The sequence below is a fragment of the Tripterygium wilfordii genome, chromosome 3 (assembly GCF_013401445.1).
Source record: "Tripterygium wilfordii isolate XIE 37 chromosome 3, ASM1340144v1, whole genome shotgun sequence".
Lineage (NCBI taxonomy): Eukaryota > Viridiplantae > Streptophyta > Magnoliopsida > Celastrales > Celastraceae > Tripterygium > Tripterygium wilfordii.
The window spans coordinates 11975836-11993085 of NC_052234.1; the positions used below are offsets into that span (position 1 = coordinate 11975836).

General features: G+C 38.3%; 3 protein-coding genes across 5 annotated transcripts; 1 reads left to right on the forward strand and 2 right to left on the reverse strand.

Moving 5' to 3' along the window:
• Window positions 1–87: 87 nt before the first annotated feature.
• LOC119984390 (protein WHAT'S THIS FACTOR 9, mitochondrial) lies at window positions 88–3389 on the reverse strand. 3 transcript variants are annotated; one of them, XR_005464892.1, is made up of 3 exons: window positions 3012–3389; window positions 1776–2856; window positions 88–589 (listed from the first exon to the last, which is right to left on the reverse strand). XR_005464892.1 is itself a non-coding variant. In XM_038828309.1 (2 exons), the coding sequence occupies exons 1-2, from the start codon at window positions 3311–3313 to the stop codon at window positions 1869–1871; spliced, it is 1290 nt and encodes a 429-aa protein (XP_038684237.1). In that variant the 5' UTR covers window positions 3314–3389; the 3' UTR covers window positions 1683–1868. The 3 variants fall into 3 exon arrangements, 1 of the variants encoding a protein (XP_038684237.1); XR_005464893.1 differs by having other exon boundaries at window positions 88–592; XM_038828309.1 differs by lacking the exon at window positions 88–589 and having other exon boundaries at window positions 1683–2856.
• A 1992-nt stretch (window positions 3390–5381) lies between these two features.
• On the forward strand, window positions 5382–14007 carry LOC119991022 (carbon catabolite repressor protein 4 homolog 1-like). The gene is made up of 12 exons (XM_038837197.1): window positions 5382–5907; window positions 8193–8940; window positions 9669–9755; window positions 9858–9941; window positions 10017–10103; window positions 10206–10292; window positions 10963–11016; window positions 11119–11210; window positions 11316–11430; window positions 11661–11808; window positions 11906–12059; window positions 13670–14007. Exons 1-11 carry the CDS (start codon window positions 5750–5752, stop codon window positions 12049–12051), a joined length of 1806 nt encoding a protein of 601 aa, XP_038693125.1. The 5' UTR covers window positions 5382–5749; the 3' UTR covers window positions 12052–12059; window positions 13670–14007.
• Window positions 14008–14749: 742 nt separating this feature from the next.
• Window positions 14750–16912, reverse strand: LOC119991029 (60S ribosomal protein L21-1-like). The gene is made up of 3 exons (XM_038837211.1): window positions 16611–16912; window positions 15506–15763; window positions 14750–15016 (listed from the first exon to the last, which is right to left on the reverse strand). The coding sequence occupies exons 1-2, from the start codon at window positions 16845–16847 to the stop codon at window positions 15506–15508; spliced, it is 495 nt and encodes a 164-aa protein (XP_038693139.1). The 5' UTR covers window positions 16848–16912; the 3' UTR covers window positions 14750–15016.
• Between the last annotated feature and the right edge of the window lie 338 nt (window positions 16913–17250).

Genomic DNA, 17250 nt, shown 5'->3' on the forward strand with positions numbered 1-17250 from the left:
GAGGGCATGATTCTTGATGGGGATTACAGACTCATTTTTTTACTGGTTGAAAAGAAAAGGAACTATAACCACCATTAGACACTAATATCACCAGAGGAAACAAATATTCATTCATTCTAACAATCCAGCCGAACATGAGATTATAATTGAACACAGGATAGTGAGTCTCCAGAAAAGGAAACATCGGGCCCAACGAAAGGCAAGCTTTTGGCTATCAGACTGTTCTATCACAAGAATTGAACGCGCTGGAGCTGCCATTCAGTCATCACCCCGAGAGCAGTTGCCCGCGATAATGATTCGCGGTTATGAACTCACAATTATACTGAAAAAGATAATCACAGAGTTGTTTATTTTGAATTAGACACTAATTCCCTAAAATGATAAAGGGAGTGAATGGATTATTGATGGCATTTTATCCTCTCCCTCTTCTATTGCATGTATAATCAAACTTGATCTGTAAGCTACTATGATCACAACATATCTTTCACATTCTGGGCCGCTCGTGCAGGAATGTTCACAGCCTTGCAATACAATTTCATGAGCAATGGTCTTGATATGTCACTTTGACCCAACAAACTAATTGTAAAACCTGCTAGCAAATAAGACATGAAAAAGATAAGCCAACACTTGAAGAGCCTGACTGACTGAGAGATGATCGTCGATGCAAATGAAGAAAGTACAGAATCTTCACACCTATACAGTTCCAAATATGTAAAGAAAGTGTTGAAAGGAAAAATGGCATGCATATGCACAAGCACAGATCAATTCCCATTAGCGGTTGGAAAAAGAGTCAATTGGTGACAACATCGTGTCAAGGGCAAGGAATAATTGGCGGTTGTAAAGAATATCCACACTTTCCATTAACAAAAACAGCAAATGATAGGCTCTCAAATTTAAACATACCATGTGCCATCCTATTGTTGCCAAAGGTCAAGTCAATCTAACATTCCAAATACTGCAAATTGACACGAAACAAGTCCTGTTCCTCAAAATGTATTGCCATATTCAGCAAAAATATGTTGGGAGGCAAAATTCAAAAAACTCTTGGGATCTATTAGGATTTAGACACTAGTTCTTTTTGGGTTTCGAGAATCTATGGTTTTGGAAGTTGTCCAAGGGTTAGCCAGTGTATTGTGATTGGAAACTTGTTAACTTCAAATCTCTCTCATAAAAAAGTTGGTCTCTGTCTTCCTTGGCAATGCCAGTCGGATCTGTTCTCTTTCCTGCATCAAGTTTTGGTATCAAGCACAATTTCTTGAATACCGGAGAAGTACTAAAAACCCATGGCAAGGCAGAACATTTTAATAGAGTGAAATAGACTATCATTTTACAAAACATGCGGAGGCGAGTGGCTTACTTGTCCAGCAACCAAAATCATGGTGTACAGACCAATCTGGTGATCAGCTTATACTGGACAGCAATCAACCACTGCTCGATTGAGGGTTTTTTTTTTTTTTGGCATTATGGCCTTTAATCTCACTTCCTAACACAATAGCACTCCTAAAATACTGCAACATGATAGCGCAAGAAGAAATCGGGCAACAAATATTCACTTCAAATCGCAATTAAGAACCCACAACACACCTGGATAAAGAGCAATGCAATTCACAGAAATAAATCTAGGTATTTGAAATTTTGAATGCAAAAGAACAGCATAAAGCTAAATCTTCACCCATAACACATGCAGAGCAACATAAAGATACGGATTAGAAAGCATTTTAACAAGGTTTAGACAAAAAGAGGATTGTGGACATAAAGAATATAATTTTCCTTACCTCCTACAATGATAAAGACTTCCTTAACTCAAGGGAGAGGATTATATATCTTTTCCTTTTATGCAGCAATTTGTTGGATAAATTGGAGAAGTTCTAATCTTCATCAGAACTTTCCTCAAGCTCTGAGATTTCCTCAAAAGAGCTTTCACTTGCATCACTATCTTCTTCTTCAGATTCGTCTTGTCCTATTTGATCTTCTACATTATTAAGCAACATTTCTTGGGGTATCCTGTTTTCACCTTTATTTCGATAAATTAGCCCAGTCCTCATCACGTGATAGAACTTCTCTCTATGACGAGCTAGAGGATGTGGGTTCACAACTTTTCCCCTTTGGTAACCTTCTCTCAGAGCCACGGTAGTTGTCTTACACTTCAATGAGAGATAGAAAATCCCCGGATACCTTGTAAAAAGTCGAGTAAACTTATGAGGAAGATTCAACTCCTCCCTTAAACTTCTCAAGTAGTTCCTTTTAGTTTTTTTGTGAAGCGTTAAACTCAATATCTCATGCAGAACCCCAACAACTCGTTTCTCCATAAGGTCACTATTTGGGTCAATCTGCCTCGACTCTTCATATGGTGAAATGTATGGAAGCTTCTGAAACTCCTCCATCCATGCTCTCACCTTCTTTTGCGCCCCATAGCCCCTCGGAAAATTCATAGGGAAAGCCAAAGCTGTTTGCCCTCTCTTAAACTGTCGATAATCACTGCCCATGTCACCACTCTCATTACTTCTCTGCAGTGCAGAAACAGCTAATTCCTCCCGCCATTGGTTGAGATGCAAGCATGTAACCCCACTAGCAGCCTTAATAAATCGAAAATAATCTGGGTATTTTGGAACAAAATTTTTCTCAAAGTTATCAGGCAAACCCAGGTCCCATTTCAAAGGATGTAATGATTTGAGTGGCACTGTCCTATTTCTCATCATCATTAGCACTCGACAAAGCCTTTCCACAGTATCATTTGCGTAATTTTGGTGTATACTCTGCTCATGTGAATCTAGTAATAATGCAGTATCCGTTAAGCCAAAACAAGGCAAATTCGCGTATTGGGCATGCGGAAATTCTTTATAAAGGGTTGGGTACCTGCAAAGAAATTGAAATCGATACAAATCTACCCGGCAACATTTCAAGGGGATTCTCTTAAAATACCCAGAAGAACGCACTATATAAAACAAGAGATCCAGGGCAAAATGATGGAGTGGGTGATCAAGAATTTGCCGGAGAGACGCAAAGATTACCTGCGCATGAAGCGAAGAACAGGGACGGTTAGGCCGAGAAGCTTTTGCCAATCAGCAAATGACTTGGCAGTGAGATAACCCGTTGGAGAGCGCTTGATAGCGTCCTTGAGGAGGCAAGCTGCCTTGAGATCTGTTTCTGTATCAATGACATGGTCCAGGCTCCTGTTCTTCACCCATTTCAGCCTCACCTTCGCTATTGAGCTGTATTGTTGAGAACGATGGGTGAGAGGAGAAGCTATGTTGTGCGACACCAGTAGTTTCAGCTTGGAGTATAACGACCTATTGTGTGCCCTAAATTTCATCTTCGCCTATTGAAAAATGGTTGGAACCCTAACGGGTTAACGGGTTTAATCAAGAAAAGCCCTCCCGCCATTAAGAGATGGAGAAATGCTGCTCATCGTCAATCGACTGCGCGATGTTGAGATTTAAGTGTTAAAAAAAATATTGACGGTCCATGATTGTTCTCCCGTACAAGCTTGGTCACTAAAATAGTAAAATCATCGTCACAGGAATCTCAAAGCCTGATGTTGACAATCAAATGGACCAAGGCCGTATCTACGGACTCAACCAAGTAATATGGGCCGGAATAGTGAGAATAGCCTGATTAAACATGAAGCCCAACTCGTTCTAAAGGAAGAGAGGAAATTTTATCTACACACCTCTAATATACTATCTTTACACCACTTTTTAATTTTTTGGAGTTTATATAAATATCATTGTATACAATGACATATTAACCCTTAACCTAAAATATTTAAAATAAATAATTTCTTAAACCTAAAACACCCAAAAGAGTGACTCCACGATCTATTGATTCAATTTATTGTGCTACGAAATCATGTATTATAAAGCAAATAAATTCCAAGGAAAGGAGTACTTACACGGTTTTTGATATTCAGATAAATCCCAATCAAATTTCGATGGGGAAACATATTTCTTCCACGGAAAGAACTGGACTACAGCATTGTCGAGTGGAAAAAAAAGTTTCAAACAAAAATTCTCAGGCCATAAAAGTCTAGTTGCAGCTCGAAATTGCTAAGAGAGAGAACTAATTACAGAGATCATGCAGGGGTTAGTGAAGGAATAATTATATTTATTGTTACTTTTAAATCTTTGTCACAAATTTGTGATGAAAGGACCACAAGGGTATTTTGGTCCTTTCATCACAAATTTGTGTGTAAACTTATAAATTTATAGTGTAAACTTATAAAATGTAAAAAGTGGTGTAAAGATAGTAGATTAATGGTGTGTAGATAAAATTTCTCAAGGAAAAGAGGTCACAAATGCCTAAATGGGCCAAGCTTGACCTCTTTGGGTGTCCTTTAATCGTTTTTTGTTTTTACTTAGATAATTTATGTGTGATTGTTGAATAATGTATTCTGATTTCTGAATATAAGAATTTTTTTGATAATATTAATTAATATAATACAAATTTTATGAATACAAATTCAACACAATCTCATGATGAAATTCATTAGCAACCCCAATCTCCATTTTAATCGCAAGTATTTATATTAATGTTGAGACGTATAAGCTCTTCAAGCACCGCCTCGTTACATAGAATTTTCAACGGAATGTTCAATATTAATCATATATTCAAAGACAATGGGTGAGTCATTCGGAATCTGAAGTAGAAGATTGTAACAACGCATCATTCGTACTTCAAGAAACCCGACCTAGTTGAGCGTCTTTAGCTGCTCTTTGCTCGCCTCGAAGAAATGTCGATGTAACGTATGATAGAGGATGGGAGATGACATGGTTGGTCAGGTTATCTGTCTAGGACTTTGAGGTTCAGGGTTTCATTTTCACTAGGAGTTGAGATTTGGGTAGTTTCCATCCACTGTGGTGGCCTTCATGCCCCTCGGGCATGACTTAGCTTGTGTGTGAGTCGTGTGACCTATGGCCTTTCAAAAGGAAAAAAAAAAAAAATTTATGTAGATGAGTTGACCAATTTACTCCCAATACTAACCGTTATACAATTGTTAGAAAGTGCATTTTGAATATTTGAAAAAAAAAATGAATATAACCGTTAGTCTGTCAATCGGGGCCGGGCCGACCTTGCCCGTGTGAGCATGGGTACCCCAGCCCAGGTGGTGGTCGGGGCTATTCATTAGAGATGTCAAATGGTCTGAGGCAATAGCCTGGAACAGGCCGACCCAACATTTGTTAGCCGCCTGGGTGGGGTACCCATGCCCACATGGGCCATGCCGGCCTTTTTCAGGCTATTGCTGGCCTCAGACCGTTTGACACCTCTAACGGATAGCCCCGACCACCACCTTCTTCTAGATAGATAGATATACACATATACACACGTTTACATTTATATAGATAGATATACACACGTATACATATATATTGTTTTATGATTTTTCATATAAAAAATTATAGACTCGTTCGTTCACCTGCTGTGTTAAACCCTAATTATCGATTCATCCTTCTCCTCTCACACTAAAGACTAAATTCGATTTAATCGATCCACTTTTCATTTATAATCCAGAACCTGAACTTTGACTCTAAATAGTAATTGTTCTTGCAAGATCTTGTCCTCCGCGATTGTGGCGCATGGGGATTGATTTCTATTCCGGTCAAGGCTGGCGGGTATACGGGTCAATTAAATGGCGGATACGCCTAGTGTCCGCCCTAGAGTGAGAATTGGTGGATTTGGTGTATGTTTGGAGCTGTTATCGTTGGTGGCTTCCATAAGTTTACAGTTTGGTGACGATAGATAAGAGCGAAGTATGCTGAACGTGCTACGGGTGCACCTCCCCTCAGATATACCTATTGTTGGCTGTGAGCTTACGCCGTACGTGCTTCTACGGAGACCCGACAACACTGCCACTACTGAAGATGTTCCTGAGTCAGCCCCAATTGACCGTCATTTCTTGAGATACAATTGGTGGGTAATGTTAAATGTTTGCCTAGGTTTGGGTATTTTTCTTGATCGGATATTATTTAGTATTTTGATTGCTTTGTAGTGAACTATTGAGATTTTGGTTTTTTAGTAGGATGTGCATTCATGGACTGTTACTTATGTGGTTCATTTAGTTTGTGTGATTTGTTACTAACGTTTCCCTTATTCTTCTTGTCATTGTTTGGCTCCTGTACTTTTTTAGAATCTGTTTTCTTGTGGTGCCTTTCCCCCATACTTCCCATCCATTCTTATATGGTATGAGCACTTCTCTTTACTGTCTATGATATACGGTTTTTTTAAGTTCCAATCTTGATTACATTATTAACTTTGGAGACATGAAATATTAGTTTGCCAAAAACCTAGTGATTTTACACCATGCTGAAAGGCAAATAATGTATAATTTGCCTACAATATCGCTTCTTTAGTATTTATTGGAGGTGTCATTTTAGTGGTTTTCCTTGATGTTGCCATGTGTGGAAGGACATAAATGTTTTGAGTGCTAATAGAAATGCAGTCTGGATAATTAACATTTGCAAAGAAGAGGTTTGTTGAAGAGACAAATCTCCATCTAGGGTGTTTGGCTGTTTCACACTTACCAGTTTAGTTTATGAAATTTCTTGCCTTGCTTTGCCCTTAGCATGTAAATATGTAATCTCTTCCAAAAATTTAGCCGCAGAAGCTGACATATAATATAGCCATAGTATACTTGGAGTCTGAAAAGTGCTCATTTGAAAAGGGCTAACCTTTGTGCTTTTGAGATTGAGAGGTGACTTCTTTTCTAAGTGCGCAGCCCTTTTTATCAAATCTGAGAATTATTGGACCTCAAATTCCTTTTTCCTTCTGATTTAGCTCTGAGAGGAAGGTGCTGGTCCATTGGAAGAGGATATTTCGCTTGCCAAAGATGCCGCACCCACATAATTTCCAATAGGAATTAGGAATTAACTCGCTTCTAATGAAGTTTACTTTTAAACCCATGACCGCTTCAAAGCAAATAAGCAAACATCTTAAGTGTAGTAGGTGTTGGTGATTTGCTTGGTAAAAGATGATGGAATTGTCTGCCAAATGAAGATGAGATATCTTTTTCTCACCACCTTCTCTCCCAAATTATTTCAATGCTGCCAAAGCCGTTTCTGTATGATGTCCTTTGAAAAGTAGTATGGAGTTATTTGATAATACATCATTTCTATGTGAAAATTTTGTTCATCCATAGAGCTATCCTGTAATAATCCTTGCATATTCTCTAATCTTTTGTCATTGGAATAAGGATTAGGGGTGTGAAGTATATCGAATGTTAAGTATGCTTTTATCAGGAGGGTGAAACTACCTCCTTTTGATTGGTACCGACCCTTGAGTTATTAGCATCTAGTAGTTGTTCATTGTTTTAGGTTTAAAATCATCACTTTTTTTTTTATGAATGCTATAGGATTAAAATCGTTTGACACTCAGAGGCAAAAAATTGTTTGAAGGGAAAATGTTTTGCTGTTAATTTGATATGTGTTTAAGGTGGCTTTGATGACTCAGCTTATGTGGTTGATGGAAGGTTGAGATCTCTACCTCGGGGATGACACTGACACTGGGTTGTTTTGGAAGTAAATGCTGTGCCCAGTGGCAAAAAACATCACACCTAAATAATAATGCTAGGAAAGAAAACCCCATGGGTTCCATCAACAACATCCTTTGGAAGAATGCCCACTTCTTTAAATCTAGGAAATGAAACCATTTAGAAAATAATATATTCTGTGAGAAAAATGAAACCATTTACAAAATATTATATTCTGTGAGAAAGTTTGCCACTTCATAAGTCATTAGATGTATATTTATCTATAATGATTTCAGAAATGTCTATTGTGTGAGTTCAATCCAAACTGCTTGCAGTCTTGTACAATTGAGTTTTTACTATATTATCAAAGAGGTCTAATATGATCTAGGTTTGATTACATGCTTTGGCGCAAGACATAAGTTGTTTTCTTGGTTCGTGTATCAAACTTAACTTGAGAAGACCATATTCAGCCTTTTTATGGCCATTGCAATGATTAGATGATTGTGTTGAACAGTTTAAGGCTGTTGATTCGAGAATTATGGGTCTGAGTCTTTCTGCTTTAGAAAATAATTGAGTCATTAGTGTGTATAACGTGTGTGTTGTCCCTGATAGAACTTTTCATACGTGTAGCTTAATAACTGAATGACTTACAACACTGGTTCAGACTTCAGACTTTCCTTTGCAGCACTTGATATGAGACAAACTTGCTCTATTTGGATTTGCTGTGCAGGTATCGTATTCAGAGTGATAAAAAAGTTGCTATCTGTAGTGTACATCCATCCGAGCAAGCCACGTTGCAATGTCTAGGTTGTATTAAGGCCAAAGTACCTGTTGCGAAAAGTTACCATTGTTCTCCCAAGTGTTTCTCAGATGCATGGCAGTATCATCGTACTCTGCATGACCGTCCTGCCAGTGCTGCAAATGATAATGGAAATGAGGAAGAAGAGATGTTTGGGCGTTTTAATAGTGGTTCTTCTATCAGTTCCAGTTTATCTGGTTCTGCATCTGGCACTAGTTTGACCAATGGCTCTACAGCTTTGTATCCTTCAGCTGTTCCACAAAAGAATGGTAGTGAAACTTGGTTTGAAATTGGACATTCTAAAACATATACCCCAAGTGCTGATGATATTGGCCATGTCCTCAAGTTTGAGTGTGTTGTAGTGGATGTAGAAACTAAATTGCCCGTTGGATATGTCAACACTATATTAACCTCTCGTGTCATTCCGGCTCCTTCTCCTAGTCCGCGTCACTTGATCCCGGTAAGTGGAGTTGATGTGCTGGGTCATTTGGATTCAGATGGCCGCATTTCTTCATCAGGAACTTTTACAGTGCTCTCATATAACATTTTGTCTGATGCATATGCCATAAGCGAGGCATACAGTTATTGCCCTTCATGGGCTTTCTCTTGGCCATATCGCAGACAGAATTTGTTGCGTGAAATTGTTGGTTATCGTGCGGACATCATTTGTCTTCAGGAGGTAAAAGATTGCACTTTTAAGTTTATGGTTGATATATGTTATTTTGATCTTTGGTACTATATAAACAAGATTCTAAACTGCAAATGTTGAATAGTTTATCTGCAATTTATATCCGAACTTTACTTGATATGGAGCTCACAACAAACTATTTTGTGGCCAAAACCTTTTGCCCTATATTATATTTTTTTGAGAATTTTGATAAATTTTCTCTGATGCTTCTATTTGCAGATAACTTACTTAGCATATGCATGTAAAAATGGGTGCTTAGATGTGTTACTGCATTGCTACTAATATTTTGACTTTCTTTTGTTGGGATGATGCATTGCTAACAAAATTGGTGATACTGGATGAACGATAGTGGCAACTATCCTGAGTTTGGTGTGGTCGACGCAGAATAGTGAGGATAATATTGAACACAGTAGAATGAGTCCATAGGAAAATAATAATAAATCAAAATGTAAAATCCTCGTGCACAAGGCTCCCACAATAGGTGGCGAGGACAAGTGGGATGTGCATAGACCTTAGGAAAAGAATGATAAATGAAGACAAAAAATAAAAAATGAAGTGTTCATACATGCCAGTCCCTTGTTCATTAGATTTTTTTTCGCAACTTTGGCAACTTGATTGACCTTGTAATTTGTGGAGTAAATTTACCTTTAGCTTTTTGTTAGCTCTATATAGGCTGAGCATGCCTCTATCGTCAACTAAATGGTGATCCGTTTTTTCAGGTCCAAAGTGATCATTTTGACGAATTTTTTTCCCCGGAACTGGAAAAGCATGGTTACCAAGCTTTATACAAGAGGAAAACAAATGAGGTTGTTATAGAACTTATTTGTTTTTTTTATCATGGCATATTTCTTTGTGGTTATGCGAGCGAACATATTTCTAGTTAACTAATTTCTGGATGGGGGGTGCAGGTCTACACTGGAAACCCTCATACAATTGATGGTTGTGCAACATTTTTCCGTGGAGAGAGATTTACACATGTCAAAAAATACGAGGTAGAAGTTTGCTACTTGTATGGTAATATTTTTCTTTGATCTTTACGCATATCCAGATGTCCTGCTTGTTTTCAGGTTGAATTTAATAAGGCTGCCCAGTCTTTGACTGAGGCTCTGGTTCCAAGTTCTCAAAAGAAAACTGCTTTGAATCGGTTGGTTAAGGTAGCCCAATTATGGTTTTACCTCGAAAACATTGTTTTCTGGTTTGATCTTTTGCATTTATCTCGGCGTATAAACCATGACATAATCTAAATTTTTTTATAGGATAATGTTGCATTGATAGTGGTTCTGGAAGCAAAGTTTAGTAATCAAGGACCTGATAACCCTGGAAAAAGGCAGCTTCTCTGTGTGGTATTAAATCTTTCTATTTCTTCTACTCATTCGTGCTGCTATTATGTTCTCTGAAATTGAACCAATTTTTATGATTGTGATGTATTTGCTGATGGAAGATTTACTCCTGTAATATATGTAGCATTTGTCTCCTGATTTGGTGGCGGGTGCGTCTTATTTTATGTAGTTGATTTTGGACTTTCCGCTTCCTGAGGACTATTACTAAATGGAATTGTCCCACTATAGTCAGTCGTGTTATCTCTTTGGTAATTTATTGATTACAGTATTATGCCTCCGTCACCATCTGAGATCAAACACTCATGGTACAATAGTTACATACTGCCACGGTCGATGAAGAACTTGTTTTCATGGTTGTATTACTACTGCTAATGATCTGGATGTGTGATATTTCATCTTCTTCTTCTTTTTCTTTCTTTCTTTTTTTAATCTCTTTTCCAATATTTTCATGTTACTTTTATGTTTTAATTAACATTGAATATATGTGGACTCGTATGACAATGCCCCATCACTTGCAAAAAATTGATGTGGGCAATTGGTGAAACTTTGTTCCTCCCTTTTCCATTTTTTCTTCCCCTCCCCCCCCTGGTTATTCATCTTATTCATGCAGGATTGCCTTTTGTATCATATTTTTAACTATCTTTCTTTTGATGTGTCCGATTTGGGCATTCAGGCAAATACACATGTAAATGTCCATCATGAGTTAAAGGATGTCAAGCTTTGGCAGGTTTTTTTTATTCTTCTTATATTACTGGATGTTAATTTTTAGTTTAACTCTTTTGCTTTTACTGAAAAGAATGATTCTGTTTGATCTTTTTTGTCAAATTAGGTACATACTCTTTTGAAGGGGTTGGAGAAAATTGCTGCCAGTGCAGACATTCCAATGTTGGTGTGTGGGGACTTCAATTCAGTTCCGGGAAGGTCTTTCGTGCTCCCGCCCTCTTTTCCTCTGCTTTTCTATTTCTCTTATGTTGGAGAAGAAACGAAATATACATTTGTTTAAATGACTATTGAAATTTGTTGCAGTGCGCCTCATGCCCTTCTCGCTATGGGGAAGGTAGATCCATTACATCCTGATCTGGTAGTGGACCCTCTTGGTATCTTGCGTCCTCACAACAAATTGACACATCAGCTGCCACTGGTGATTCTTCTTTTTTACCATGGATGTAATGGTATCTTTTGATGTAAAGAGCCTTAAAGAGTTCTTTTAGGATCAGTTTCGTTTATCTTCTATTCTTCAGACGATTTTTTATTTACTATTGAATGAAACTATGAGAGGAATAATGAAAATGATAGTTTGTGTTGGGGGGGGGATGATGCTTGTGTTGTGGTTTTTTATACCTTGCTGCTTCTGACATGGCAGTGTTGCAGGTAAGTGCTTATTCATCCTTTGCAAGAATCGGGGTTGGTCTTGGTCCGGAGCAGCATAGGAGGAGAATGGACCCCACTACAAACGAACCTCTTTTTACTAATTGCACCAGGGATTTTATTGGCACCCTGGATTACATATTTTACACAGGTGAAGCTATTCAGCAACAAGTTTTTTGTGCATCTCTTTTGGGAGTCCATTGGGGATTCAAGGTGGGTTGTACTGAATTAATGATTTGGTCTCTCAGCGGACTCCTTAACAGTGGAGTCCTTGCTAGAACTCTTGGATGAGGATAACTTGAGGAAAGACACAGCACTTCCTTCTCCAGAGTGGTCTTCGGATCATATAGCGCTTTTTGCGGAGTTTCGTTGCAAGCCTAGACCTAGACGTTGACATCCTGGGTATGCTATAATTTTATAATTTTTTTTTGCTTTTATCATCCTTAAGATTCTATAGTTTCTCTGCTCGTTTCATTTTTATTCAATCATTTCTATTGCTTGGCATGCTTATCGTATTGTTGAAGATTTGACTTCATCTTTGGCTTAGGTTGACATGATTTGCAACGGTTTTTTATTTTATTTTATTTACTATAACCTAACTTTTTTCTCATTTTACTAATCTACTCATGTTTTGTCTCTGTGAGCCTAATTCATTAAAAATATGGTTTTGACAAGGTAGATGCAAATTGATGTCTTCCCTTTAATTTGATTATCATAAGAATAATGTCTTAGCATTGGAAGATACATTCGATGAATCCATCGTACTTCTATTACTGCTATGCGAGATTCAAATAAGAGTTTAACCTACTACTTTTATTGTTTAAATATTAGTCTTGTTATTTTACTCTCAAAAATTTATTTCGTTCCTTTGGTTCAAGTTAGCCAACACATACCACAAAAGTTGAAGTAACAATTCCAAGCCTTCATTTTTGTGTCACCCTCTTTGGCCACAGTTCAATTGATACTGATTAGAAACTTAGTTAAGTAGAACAACTTAGTTAAGCTTAGAAATGCAAGTGAACGAAGCATGTGATGGTTGTCTTCATCTCTCTCATTACAAGTAAGTCATCTATGAGCTAAGTAGAACCCCGCTTCTTCTAAGGTTGTCAATGTTTGCCGTGATAAATTTTTCTAAATCAATTTTGCATAGAACTTCTCTTTTCTTCTTTAAATGATAATCCATGACCTTGTTTGCAATTACTGTGTTTGGTCTTAATCTTTATTATGCTGTCAGCATTTTGTGAATACCTTTTGATGGTCTAGTGGAAAGCAATTCGGCTTGGAATTTGTGTACATATCCCTATAAGACTAATTGACTGAAATCCTTTAAGTTATTACCCCATTCTTTTTCGTGATCTGAGTGATTAAAGTGGAACTTGTTGAATACTTGAATTCTCCACTGGCATAGGACCTTTCCACCTTGAGTTTTCTTTCTTGATGGTTGCCCAACGAGCCTTAAAGGAACGCTGTCATGAAATCTTGCCCCCACATTCGTGTCAGCTTCACACCATAATCTTTCAAGGCTTTTGAAGGTTATCTTCCTTGAAGGCTCTTTCTATCCACTCCTACACATCCTTGCCAATTCTTCGTAATTGGATGGCTGTAATGACTGATGAGCAGTTGTCTTTGTGAGGGTACTGAGAGTTTGAAGAAGAATGAATAGAATAACGAGCTTCTTTTTTTCATGATTTCTCATTGCACAGCAATCCATTAACTTCCATTTATACTGTTAGTGCTTCTACATATATTGGCCACCCACTGGAAGAATCATGTAATAGTTTTGTTCTCCTCTTTATTCTGCTTGCTGTAAATGTGAGAAGTTTGTGCTTGAGTGCTTCAATCTTGAATATCTAACGTGAAAATTGCGACATTTATGGGAAAGGAGCGGTTGATTCAGTGTGATGCTTAATAACACATCCACACATGCTCTCTTATTTTTGTCAATGCACTTTCACCTTGTGAGGTTATCCTTATCGTTTTCAACTTTTTATGTTGATGGAAATTCTGTTCAGGTGGAGGATATGCTAAAGAAATATGGCTGGGATTAGATGGGAGACAAAAATAGTTCATTTAAGAAGGGTAGATGGTGTTTCCTGGGATCTCCATTGCGAATGTTGTTGCGGTCTGCTGTGAATCATGCCGCCTCTGTTTCATAGGAAACTCGATCCAATATCCTACCTCCCCCCTCCCGTTTTTCCAGTAGAAATGTCCAGCTCAGTTCAAGCCGTACCAGAGTTTCTGAAAATCAAGTGCTCTATCTGGTGGCATGCTATTGAAAGTATGCTCTCTTTGTATTCTATTTGTATCAGTCCATGCTTCCTGTGATTCGATCCCATTCCCTTTTCTCTGAGGGGACTTGTCTTTTACTCCCACTGTGGGTTTCTCGTAAAGAAAAACATATATTAGGACTCGCAACTCGCAAGCAAAGGGCGACACAGATGTCAATCTGCAAAACACTTGTCAAAACCGCTGGTGGAAAATATCAACAAAGTCAGTACGCGAAGTTTACCAATGGATTGATGAGTCGAGAGTTCAAACCCCATCCCCGCTTGTATTCACACAAGCGAAAAAAAATAAATATTGGCGAGTCTTCGCGGATTTGATGGCAAAAGAGGGGATTAGATAATTTGTCCAAGTTAGAAGTTCATGGGAGTTGAAGGAATCATCAAATGGGCCAGGAGGATGAGAATTATTAGCATATCTTTTGGGCTGGGTCGGGGGTTCGTTCAACTCAAGGCCCCCCTGCAGCATCAAAACTCGACATGTCAATTTTTTATTTTTTTTGATAAATCATATAATTTATTGATTAATGATTATTACAGTCTACAGATAACACAGCAAAGAGCCAAAATATGAAAATACATAACCAAAGATTTTAGTTTAGAGACCTCGACACCTAGAACCAAAACCAGGGCCATCAACAAATATAACAAGCCTGGAACTTCCGAGGAAGTATGAAAGCTAAATATGAGGAATTAGTTGTGGAATTTTGGGTTCGAGAATCGTGAAAATCGGACTTGGAATCAAATTTAAATTGTATTAAAATGTTAAATAAACTCGTAATGGCATAATCATAAATAAGGTATGGATAATTTCGTAAATATAACTACCGGCAGGGGTAAATTCGGAATTTCATATTTGAGTGGCCGTCTTGAAATTAAGGCTTGCTGGCAATGCCAAACAAATTTTGTTTGAATCTAACAATCTTCACACTAGCCTGCCTCCCACAACCCCAGCCCAATAGCAAGATATTGTTATGATGAGTTCTACTCTTGTTTGCAGTGTATCGGGAAGGCAGAGTAACCTGTGAGCCCTGTCACTGTGACCTTGTAAGGGCCGGGCATGCAGCAGCATTGCATCTGAATAAAAAATCCAAAACAAGAAATTATTCACTAATATATTGTAATAAAAGAACGCCTTGTTTGTGCTTTTGCTAAAACAAAAGAAGATTAGGTGAATGGGAAGTTTTGACCAACGGAGATTGACGCTAAAAACTAAATCATCCATAATCCTTACAGAATTTGGATTAAAGCGATGACAATGAGGGAAGAAACTGCACCTCTCGTGTATGCTGAAATCGGCTCTGTCCTAGTTCTTAATTATTATTTTTCATTCCTTATTGGCTGGTGATTGAGCATTGCAGGCTGGTAAGTTGAGATTAAACCAAGCTTCTTTCATGATACAAAAAAAAAAAACCACAGAAAACTATATCGGGACACCCATCATTAAAATCAGAATGATAAAAGAAAAATAATCTTGTGTACTGATGACAAAAAATTTGAAACATCAAAGCAAAAGTACAACTCTCCATAGAAAACATCCATTGCTAAAACCAGCACAAAACATACCTAATAACCACCCTTGAGATCATTAACAACATCATAAGGAATGGGAGTAACAGTTTCCAGCATCGCACCCTCCACCATAAACCCAGGTTTTGGACCCTCTGGCTGCCTCTTTGTGCTAATCACCTCACCTCTTGCCTTTGCCTCTGCTTTCAGCTGATCATTCTTCTGTTTCCTTAGTTTGAATTCCTCGGTACACCTTGAAGGCTGCACATGCTCCACTCGGACGTGGATCCTCTTCCTGATAATCCTGTTACCCACCTGGATTCAAGGATGTGTTACTTGTTATACATCAAAATAACATTGACCCTCCCATTCATCCAGAAAGGAAGCAGGACAGGATGCTAATTTCGATTATGGAAGGGACAGCACTAAGTTCTAATCGAAAACTCAATGCCCATCACAATTTACCAATGAAAAAATAATTAGAATACTACTACAACAACTTCCAGATCAAGGAAAATTACACACACACATATATAGTTATATACAAGTCACAAGAGCAAACCACTTCAATTTCAATCCATTCCAGTTACACGATGTCGTCCCCTATGCAGACCCAAAGATACAAATATTAGAGCACCTCAAATCAATACATCAGCTACAACAGACATTGATCTAGTTTTCTCACCACAGTTACAAGGCACTCCATAGCAGACAAAGATGCACAAACCACAGTACTAATGCCCACGACCATGAGGGTATCACATACTTCATTGAAAATAAGCTAATTATTCCAAAACCCCATTGTATCAAGTATCAACCCATGTTTTCTATTAGATAATTGAAAAAATTATCAGGAAACCTGAATCAGATACAGAAAAAGAAGCCCGAAGTAACTGAACATAAATAAATGACCCAAACTGAACAAAAATGTATTATGCATACGCCAGTTCTACAGGTAAAAAGTACATTAGAATCAGAATCCTCAACACAAGCATCAATCCAATCCATCGTATCATCTTAGAAAATCGAAGTTAAAGCAGAACCAGAAAGCACAAAAACAAGCAACAACACACATACAACACATGGAAAAAGAAGAAGAAAAAACCGACATGATTCAAAATCATATGAATCAAAAAATAAAAAACATACGAAAAAATTATACCTGCTTGTTAACTTCAACACCAATTGCACGCTTTGTGACATTCCAGACGCGTCCAGTGCGGCCGTGATAGAACTTGTGAGGCATGCCCTTGTGGATGGCTCCATTAACTTTGACGTCGACGTGCTCCCCTATCTTATAGGTCCTCAGGTACGTCGTCAGTGGCACATACCCCTTCTTCCTGAAGGGCCTGGAGAACAGATCCCTAGTCCTCGCTCTCTGCCCATGACCTGCCGGCATCTTCTCACCACCTCTGTTACTCTTGGAGCTCCGCGACTGAAATGGCAAAAACCCTAGGTGACATTGGAGAATGTATATCAGCCTCCAATCCAAGGGTTTCTCAGCGGTTTGGATAGTGGGCTTTCACTTAACTGGCCCTTCTGGAATATTGGGCTTTCTGGCCCTGCTGGGTATAAGGCATTAAAGGCTATAAGGGTTGGGTGGATATTTAGGGCCCACAAATACACAGGCCCAAACCTAATTTCAGGGCTGAGCCTAAGTAAACTCTATGCCCCAACTCTGCTCCTTTTGTAAAAGGGCTTTAGGTAGAGCCCAAACTTGGTAATCTAACGAGCCCAGTTATTGAGCCTATAATCAAACCTGTGGACCATCGTACCCCAGGGTTTCTAAGAAAGTGGATTTG

Coding starts and splice junctions, on each gene's coding strand:
- LOC119991029 (XM_038837211.1), bottom strand. CDS start 16,847: ATGCCGGCAGGTCATGGGCAGAGAGCGAGGACTAGGGATCTGTTCTCC. Junction 15,764..16,610: donor GTGTTGAAGTTAACAAGCAG/GTATAATTTTTT, acceptor CCTTGAATCCAG/GTGGGTAACAGGATTATCAG.
- LOC119984390 (XM_038828309.1), bottom strand. CDS start 3,313: ATGAAATTTAGGGCACACAATAGGTCGTTATACTCCAAGCTGAAACTA. Junction 2,857..3,011: donor GTTCTTCGCTTCATGCGCAG/GTAATCTTTGCG, acceptor ATTTCTTTGCAG/GTACCCAACCCTTTATAAAG.
- LOC119991022 (XM_038837197.1), top strand. CDS start 5,750: ATGCTGAACGTGCTACGGGTGCACCTCCCCTCAGATATACCTATTGTT. Junction 10,293..10,962: donor AAAGGCAGCTTCTCTGTGTG/GTATTAAATCTT, acceptor TTGGGCATTCAG/GCAAATACACATGTAAATGT. Junction 11,211..11,315: donor TTCAATTCAGTTCCGGGAAG/GTCTTTCGTGCT, acceptor AATTTGTTGCAG/TGCGCCTCATGCCCTTCTCG.